Consider the following 8,663-nt stretch of genomic DNA (forward strand, 5'->3'; position numbering starts at 1 on the left):
GAGTACTTCTTGGAGAGCTGGTCTTGTCTTGGTGAATTCCCTCAGTCTTTGCTTATCTGAGAATGTCTTTATTTTTCCTTCATATATGAAACTTATCAACCTTCATATATGAAAGTTTTGCAGGGTACAAGATTCTGACTGGGCATTATTCTGTTTGAGAAGAGTGAGAATGGGGCCCCAGTCTCTTCTTGCTTGTAGGGTTTCATTGAAAAGTCTGATGGGCTTTCCTTTGTACATTACTTGTTTCTTTCGCCTTACAGCTCGTAGGAGGGCCTCTTTAGTGGATATTTTGGTCAGTCTGATGACTGCGTGACGTGGTGTCTTCCTATTTGCATTGAATCTCCCTGGGGTCCGTTGAGCTTCTTATACCTGTATATCTAGATTTTTGGCAAGCCTGGGAAATTCTCCTCTATTAATTCTTCAAATAACTTCTCCAGCCCTTACGTGTTTTCTTCTTCACCTTCTGGAATCCCTATCACCCTCAGATTCGGTTTTTTCACATAATCCCACATTTCTTGTAGGCTTATTTCTTTTCCCTTAATTTTCTGCTCGATCTCTGTGACTGACTTATTTAATTGAAAGGAGTTGTCTTCAATCTCTGAGATTCTTTCTTCTGTTTGATGTACCCTGTTCTTGAGGCTTTCCACTGTGTTTTTCAGTTCCTTGAATAAGTCCTTCATTTCCAGGAGATTGATTTGATTTTTCTTCAATATTTCAATTTCTTTAGTGAATTTTTCTTCCAAATCCTGGATTTTTTTCGTGGTTTCTTTGTGTTGGTTATCCATTTTTTCTTGCATATCATTCAGTTTTCTAACAATCCATGTTTGAAATTCTTCTTCTGTCATTTTAATGTTGTGAGTTTGGTTAATGTCAATTGCTGGGGAGCTGTTGTTCCTCTTTGGGGGTGTGCTTTCCATTTGAGTCTTCATACTTCCAGAGTTCTTTCACTGATTTCTTCCCATCTGGATCAGTTGTTCCTTCTTGCCTTTAGATTTTCGTTTGGATAATGATATGCCCTGCTTAGTCTCTCAGCCAGTAGGTGGTGTTTGTGGGTGAGATTAGACCACACCCTTTATGATGAATCAGTAGATGCAGTAAAAGGGTGTGCAGGATGACCTCCCTGTCAGTAGGTGGCACTTGCAGGGCGGAGGGAGCTGCAGTGCTGTTTTTGGGTCCTGTAGCCAGCTCTTGTTCCTCTGGAGAGGCCCTCTTGTGCCGCAGGAGGTGGGTGGGGCCCCGGGACTTGCAAATGTGTCCTCATTCTCCACCTCAGTGGGGGCAGGACCGGGAGTGAGTCTGGGCGGGGCTGGGTTGGGTAAGCCTACCCTCAGGCTCCATAACTGCTGTTAGCAGGGGTCAAAGATCTGTTTTTTGTTTCTGTGCAAAAATGCTGGGAGGGGCTGAAATGGCTTCACTCAGCTGAAAAGTCTGGGCTTGCAGGGGTGGTGTTGTCTGGAGCCTGCACTCTGGAGCAGGTCTCGCTCCCCTCCCCCCTCCCCCACTCCGTGGCCTCTCCCAGGCCTCTGCCAGCAAGTGGGACCTCAGGCCAGTGGATCTCCCCTGGCTGTGATGTGGGCTGGGAGATTCCCTACCCAGGATCTGAGCCTGAACTGGGTGCACAGCCCTCTTTTGGGAGGAAGGTTGCCACTCAGGCATGCTGATCTGCCCCTGAAGGTGCACACTCCTCAGTAGGCTCTTTCACAGATCTTCCTTCTGTGCCCGAGAGCAGTACAATCGTGACCTGGGTGTACAGGGTCTGGTCTGCAGGCCTGTCCCCTGGGCCCTGGAGATCAACCCCTGTCCCTGCCAGAGGGAGGGGTGCTGGTCTCAAATCACCTACAGGGTGCCCAAGTTGGATCGATTTCACTCCACCTCGGGATTTGCCCTGCTCTCCTAGAGTCACCAGGCAAGCAGCACCTGGGAAGGCTGGCAGTAGGGAGCTTGCAGTCTGAGTACCCCTCAGCCTGCTGTAGGGCCCCAAAAGGAAAGGTTCCATACCTTGGAGATGCTTCTGTGTGATGGCTAAATTGTCTCTCTGGGCACCCACAGGTAGGGAAGGGGAAGAAGAGAATGGAGCTATATGGTGTCTGCCTATAGGCTCGGGTGTGCGTGCCAGGAGGTGCTGCGAGGGAGCTGGGAGCTTGGTGCCGTGTTGCAAGACGCTCACTCCTCACTGGCAGCAGCTGTCTCTGGGCTGGTGTTGGCAGGTCTCTCCAACTGCTCAGGAGCCCACCGAGATGCAAGGGAGGGGAAAGTTATCCGCCCTACCTACCCTTGTCGCTGGTCTCCAAGCTTCTCGGGGACCTCTCTCCTTCCAGTTCTCCTCCGCAACGTCTTCCCGTGGAGTCTCTTGTAGTTTCAGGCACCCTTCCTTCCGACCCTCACCTGATCTATGTTTTTCTGCTAGTTTATTTTTTTCACTTTCTTCTAAAATCTGTCTTTTTTGCAGAGACACTCTGGCGGCTTTTCTCGTCCACCATCTTGGCTCCTCCTGTACTTTTCTTATACTATCTTTGTCTGGTATTGGTATTAAGGTATTTCTGGCCTCAGATAATGAGTTAAGAAGTATTCCCTATGCTTCTATCTTCTGGAAGACATTTTAGAAAATTGATATAAATTCTTTCTTAAATGTTTGGTAAAATTCACCAGTGAACCCATCTGGGTCTGGTACTTTCTGTTGGTGAAGGTTATTAGTTACTGAGTCAATTTCTTTAACAGATATAGGCCTATTAATATTGTCTGTTTCTTTTTGTGTGGGTGTTTGCAGATTATGGCTTTCAAGGAATTCATGCAATTCACTTAAGTTATCAAATTTGTGGGCATAGAGTTCTTCATAGTATTCCTTTATTATTCTTTTAAATGTCCATGGGATCTGTAGTTGTGTCCCATTTTTCATTTCTGAAATTAGTAGTTTGTGTCCTCTCTTTCCCATAGATAGTCTGGCTAGAGGCTTATACATTTTATCAGTCTTTTCAAAGAGCCAGCTTTTGGTTTTGTTGATTTTCTCTATTGATGTCCTGTTTTCAATTTCATTGATTTCTGCTCTAATTCTTTTCTTTTTTTTTTTATCCGTACCAGCTTTATTTGTAGTAGCCAAAATCTGGAAATAATCCAAATGTCCATCAACAAGTAAATGAAGAACAATTTGTGGTACATTCACTCAATGAAATACTACCTAATTTAATAAGAATTCTGCTCTAATTCTTATTCTTTTCTTCTGCTTACTTTGGATTTAATTTGCTCTTCTTTTTGTAGTTTTGAGTTCTGAAATATTTTGGGTGATACAATTGCTTCCAGATTTGTTGGTTGGCTTTCTGTAGGGGAGAGTGCATCCTAGTCACTCCTACCCTGCTATTTTGCTGAAGTCACTCAGAAGTTTTGCATTTTATTTCACATTTTCTAGCCATTGCTTCTAATTCTTTTCATTGTGTAATTGGAATTGTGCTTTTAATTAAACTTATTTTGAAATAATTGTAGATCTACATGCAGTTATAAAAATAAAACAAGTAAATCTCATGTACTATTTACCCAGTTTTCTCCAATGATAACTTTTTGCAAAATTATAGTGCAGTATCACAACTAGGATATTGACATTTATACAGTCAAGATACAGAACATTTTCATCATCACTCCCTCATGTTGCCCTTCTGTACCTGCATCTATTTCCTTCCTACCCCCATCCCATCCTCAAACTCTGGCAACCACTACTCTGTTCTCCAGTTCTATAATTTTGTCATCTTAAGAATGTTACATAAATGAAATAACACACTATTTAATCTTTTTTGGGATTGGCTCTTTTCACTCAGCATAATTCCCTGGAGATTCATATAGATTGCTGTGTTTATTAACAGTTCATTTTTTAAATCACTGAGTAATAATTTGTGGTATGGATTGCCACCCTTTATTTAATGATTTGCTTGTGAAAGTACCTGGGTTTTCCGGTTCTTGTCTATTACAAATAAAGCTGCAAAAAATGTACATATTTGTACAAGTTTTTTGTGTGTGTGTGAACATAAGATTTAATGTCTTTGGGATAAATACAATTTCTGGATTGTATGGTGGTGGCATGCTCTGCTTGTAAAGAAACTTCCAAACAGTTTTCTGAGGGACTATGTTATTTGGTAGTCCCATCAGGCAAAATATGAGTTGTCTAGTTTCTCTGCATCCTTATGAGCATTTGGTGTGGCCATGATTTTTTTATTTTAGCCATTCCAATAGGTATACTGTGGAATCTCATTGTCATTTTAACTTGCATTTCCCAATTGGCTAATGATATTTAATAGCTTTTAATGTTCTTATACACCATTTGTATATCTTCTTCAGTGAACTATCTCTTCATATCTTCTGCTCAAGTTCCAATTGGATTGCTTACTTTTTACTGTTGAATTTTTAAAGTTCTCCACACAGTCTAGATACTAGCTCTTTATTAAATATATGGCTTGCCAATATTTTCTCCCATAAAGTTCAATTTTTCAATGTTTCCTTTTATTGATTATACTTTTGCTTTTGATGCCAAGTCTAAGAACTGTCTGCCTAATGTTTTAGTTCTTACCCTTTGCTACATGTTGACACACACATGGGAAAAGACACAGTCAGGAACAAGGATTGGGCTCCTGAACTCAGGCTTGGAGTAAGGTGGGTGGAATAAGGGTATGTTCTTCCAAGGCCTATGTAGGGCATCTACAGATGGGTACCTAACATACTGGATCCTACCGAATTATCTACCAAGGTGAAAGTGCCGAAAAATGAAGTTTTCAGATATGCAAGCACTCAGAAAGTTTCTCTTCTGCTGGCATTTTATAAAGTCTTTCATCAGTGCATTGGTCATCTTATTTATTCATAGTTTTAAATTCTATGAGCAATAAATGTTTATTTCAACAATTTCAGACCTTACAATGTGAATAAAAAAGTGGAGATACTCTCCCTCCCTGTTTCCCTTTGCACTTCCATTCTTACTCCAGTGGCTATACATACATATACACTTACATACTTTTTAACATAATGAATTTATACTTTTACATTTTGTTCCACATCTTAATTTTCCTACTTATATGGCTTTCCAAGGCAGTAATAGAGATACATTTGTTTGATTCTTTGAGCCTGCTACATATAGTTATGCTTTATGGAATTAATCATAACATCTTTCTTCATTTCCCTATTGATAAGATTTAGGTTGTTACCATTTTTTATCTCTTATAAACTGGTATTTCCTGAATATCTTTGGATATATATCTTTGCATACATATCTCACTATACAATATACATTTACAATAATATTCCTCAATACAAATTTGCAAAATAATACTTCTCTAGGCTAGAGTCCTAGGAATGGGAGTTTCTAAATAGAGTATTAAATCACATATTTTAAACACATAGTTTAGGGACAGGTGGAGAGAAGAAACGTAAAATGAATAATTTCCACGTTATCACTCTTCATTCTTGTTCTTTCTGACCATGAGTATTTTTTAATTGCATGGTAAAATATAACAGAAATTAAAAGGAAATAATGCCACAGTTGTATAATAAAGGAAGGATAGAAAGAGAAAAGTAAAAGTAAAAACTTAAGACTTATGTAAGAAAATATTTTTACAAAGAGAAAAATAAGGAATTAGAAAAATCCTCAAAATGAAAAAATTAGCTAAAATATGTATCTCCCCTTCCCTCTCTTCCTCCATTATTTCCCTCTTCAAATGTTTGCAAAGACATTAAACAGCTACAAATTATGTTTTTGTTTTCAGTCATTGAAATGTGAAGAATTTTGGAGGGTCAGTGTTAATAAACAGAGAGAAATTCATTTGGGCCATATTGTGGCAAAAGGATTCGTTTAAAGCAGTATTTGGAAGATGAGAAAGTAGAGAAATGAATCTTCCTAGGAAGGAGGAGGAATAGGGAGGAAGAGCATTGTGATTTAAGCAGATGCTGGGCCACTTGGTGGGCTGTCATCAATGGATGTAAGTGCCCACAATAGCCTTGTCTCACATGGGTCAAAACTACTAGCCTCGCACAGCTTGGTTGTTTGCCAAGAGTCAGTAGAAACCAGGTCTGACTGGGGCAGATTGCATTTGTGGGTTTAAGAGGGTGCTGTTCAGGACCTCCTCTTGCCCATGAGCTTCCTCAGGCCCTGTTTCAGGTCTTTGTTTCTCAGGCTGTAGATAAAAGGGTTTAGCATGGATGACAAAACTGTGTAGACAATTGTTGCCATGTGGTCCTTGACAGTGTAGGTGGACATGGGCTGTAAATAGACGTAGAAGATGCTTCCATAAAAGAGTGTTACCACAGTGAGGTGAGAACCACAGGTGGAGAAGGCTTTGCGTTTCCCAGCGGCGGAGGGAATCTTGAGAACCGTTACAAGGATTCGTGCGTAGGAGAAAACAATGCATAGAAAGGGAGTCACTAAAACAATAGGTCCTTCTGTCATGATCACAATTTCATTGACAAATATAGAGGAGCAGGACAAGTTCAACAGAGGGTTGAGGTCACAGAGAAAGTGGTGGATAACATTGGAGTCACAGAAGATGAGAAGATTCAGCAGAAGTGTGTGCAGGAGGGAGTGGAGGTGAGGAAATGAGCAGGAGAAGGCCACCAGGAGGACACAGCGGTGGTGGCTCATGGTGGTGACATAGTGGAAGGGGTCACAGATAGCCACATAGCGATCAAAGGCCATGATTGCCAGCAGGCAGCTGTCAGTGTTGCCCAAGGCGTAGAGAAAATACATCTGTGTCAGACACCCCGCATAGGAGATAGTCTTCTTTTCTGATAGGAAGTTCATCAGCATCTTGGGGACAACGGTTGTTGTGAAGCAAATGTCAGTGAAAGACAGAAAACTCAAGAAGAAATACATGGGGGTCTGGAGCTGGGGGTCAGAGCGGATGGCCAAGATAATGAGCAGGTTCCCCATTAGTGTGACCAGGTACACAGTGAGGAACATGACAAAGAGCAGCTTTTGGTCCTCAGGCCGGGAGGAGAGTCCCAGGAGGATAAATTCAGACACACTACTGGTTTGGTTGATTCTTTCCATTGACGTTGGCCCAGTTATACACAAGAAGTTTTGTTATTTAACATGCTCTGATTTCATAACACAAAATCATGAGAATCTAGCGAGTCTTTGCTTCCTCTGTTTGGTCACATTAGCTTCCAATTGTGGCACAGCCTGTCAACCTCATGTGTTTGATCATGGTGTGGTCCTCCCTTCCCAAATCCATGGGCCTCACAAGGGCCTGATATTGAAATCTGGGGGACAGAGAAGAGTTTTCCTTTAGAAATCATCAGAGGTGGACCTCCCTGATTCAGATGCATTAGTTCCTATTCTGTGGAGAACACTATTCCCCTTCTGGGGACATAGCAATAGTGCACACGGATCCCTTTTGTGGGGCTTATGTTCTAGTTGGGGAGATACACTACAAATAGGGATGCATTTGTGAACAAAATAAAGCAGTATTTGGGATGGAGATGGATGGGGAGATGGAAGGTGGGACTGTTTCAGGTAGGGAGGTCACAGGACACTCATTCTCTCTTTTTCTTTTTTTTTTTTTTGAGACAGAGTCTTGCTCTGTTGTCTCAGCTAGAGTGCAGTGGCATCAGCCTAGCTCACAGCAACGTCAAACTCCTGGACTCAAGTGATCCTCCTGCCTCAGTCTTCCAAGTAGCTGGGACTACAGGTGTGTGCTACCATACCTGGCTAATTTTATCTATTTTTTAGTTGCCTTGCTAATTTCTTTCTATTTTTAGTAGAGATAGGGTCTCGCTGTTGCTGAGGCTGGTCTCGAACTCCTGACCTCAAGCAATTCTTTTGCCTCTGTCTCCCAGAGGGCTAGGATTACAGGCGTGAGCCACCATGGCCAGTCAACACTCATTCTCTATCAAAGCAAATTCAGTTGTGTCATGCTGAAGTTTATCTTTGCATTGTCTTGAAAAAAGTGCAAATCTAGGAGAAATGTTGAATTCAGCTGGACAGAGTGATTTTTTTCTCCTCTGGGCACAAAATGAGAGATTCATCCTCTCCAGTTCCTGACATACTATCATCATCAGTCTGCACAAGTCTCCCCTTTTTGTAAATTGTTTTTCCCTTCTTTAATCCCCTGACCTAAACCACATTTGTACAGAATGGGCATCCATTGTTAAGTATAAACTTTATGTTTTTCTAATTCATCTTTCATATGTTTATCCAAAAATATCTATGAGTAACATGTTCATTTTTTGTATACACGTCTTTTCCAGTCATATCTAGTTACCTAGCAATAGAACATCAAAGTGGCCTCCATTTCTTGCTACTACAAAAAACTGCAGTAAAAGTTCTTGTATCAGCAAAATGTTTAATTTTTAGAGTAAGCCAATTCATCCATACCTGTGAATAGACAGAGATTTTCAAGAGATTTTCAAGCATTTCAAAATATTATTTATCTATTCTTCGCTACCATAAAAATCTCTACAGCGAACATGCTTGCATCACCAAAATGTTTAAAATAACTTCTTTAGAGTCAGCATATTCTTTCGCACATTGTGAACAGACCTGATACGTTGGAATTTTCACACACCTAAAAACGTTGTCTGTTTACATATTACCTTTTTAAAAAATTAAATGCCTGTGTTTGTATTGTAAAATTACTAAGCATTTTAAAATGTCAGTTTTCTAAGGTGTAAAATCAAACACAAATATCTACATT

General features: G+C 40.7%; 1 protein-coding gene across 1 annotated transcript; it reads right to left on the reverse strand.

The window, feature by feature from the left end:
- Nucleotides 1–6,053: 6,053 nt before the first annotated feature.
- LOC105827135 (olfactory receptor 1L8) lies at nucleotides 6,054–7,093 on the reverse strand. Its single transcript, XM_012665158.1, has one exon. The coding sequence runs from the start codon at nucleotides 7,016–7,018 to the stop codon at nucleotides 6,086–6,088; it is 933 nt and encodes a 310-aa protein (XP_012520612.1). The 5' UTR covers nucleotides 7,019–7,093; the 3' UTR covers nucleotides 6,054–6,085.
- Nucleotides 7,094–8,663: the final 1,570 nt, after the last annotated feature.

Source organism: Propithecus coquereli, unplaced genomic scaffold (assembly GCF_000956105.1).
Source record: "Propithecus coquereli isolate 6110/MARCELLA unplaced genomic scaffold, Pcoq_1.0 Scaffold975, whole genome shotgun sequence".
In the NCBI taxonomy this organism is placed as follows: domain Eukaryota; kingdom Metazoa; phylum Chordata; class Mammalia; order Primates; family Indriidae; genus Propithecus; species Propithecus coquereli.

Excerpts from the sequence above, each read along its gene's own strand:
- LOC105827135 (XM_012665158.1), bottom strand. The coding sequence starts at position 7,018 with ATGGAAAGAATCAACCAAACCAGTAGTGTGTCTGAATTTATCCTCCTG.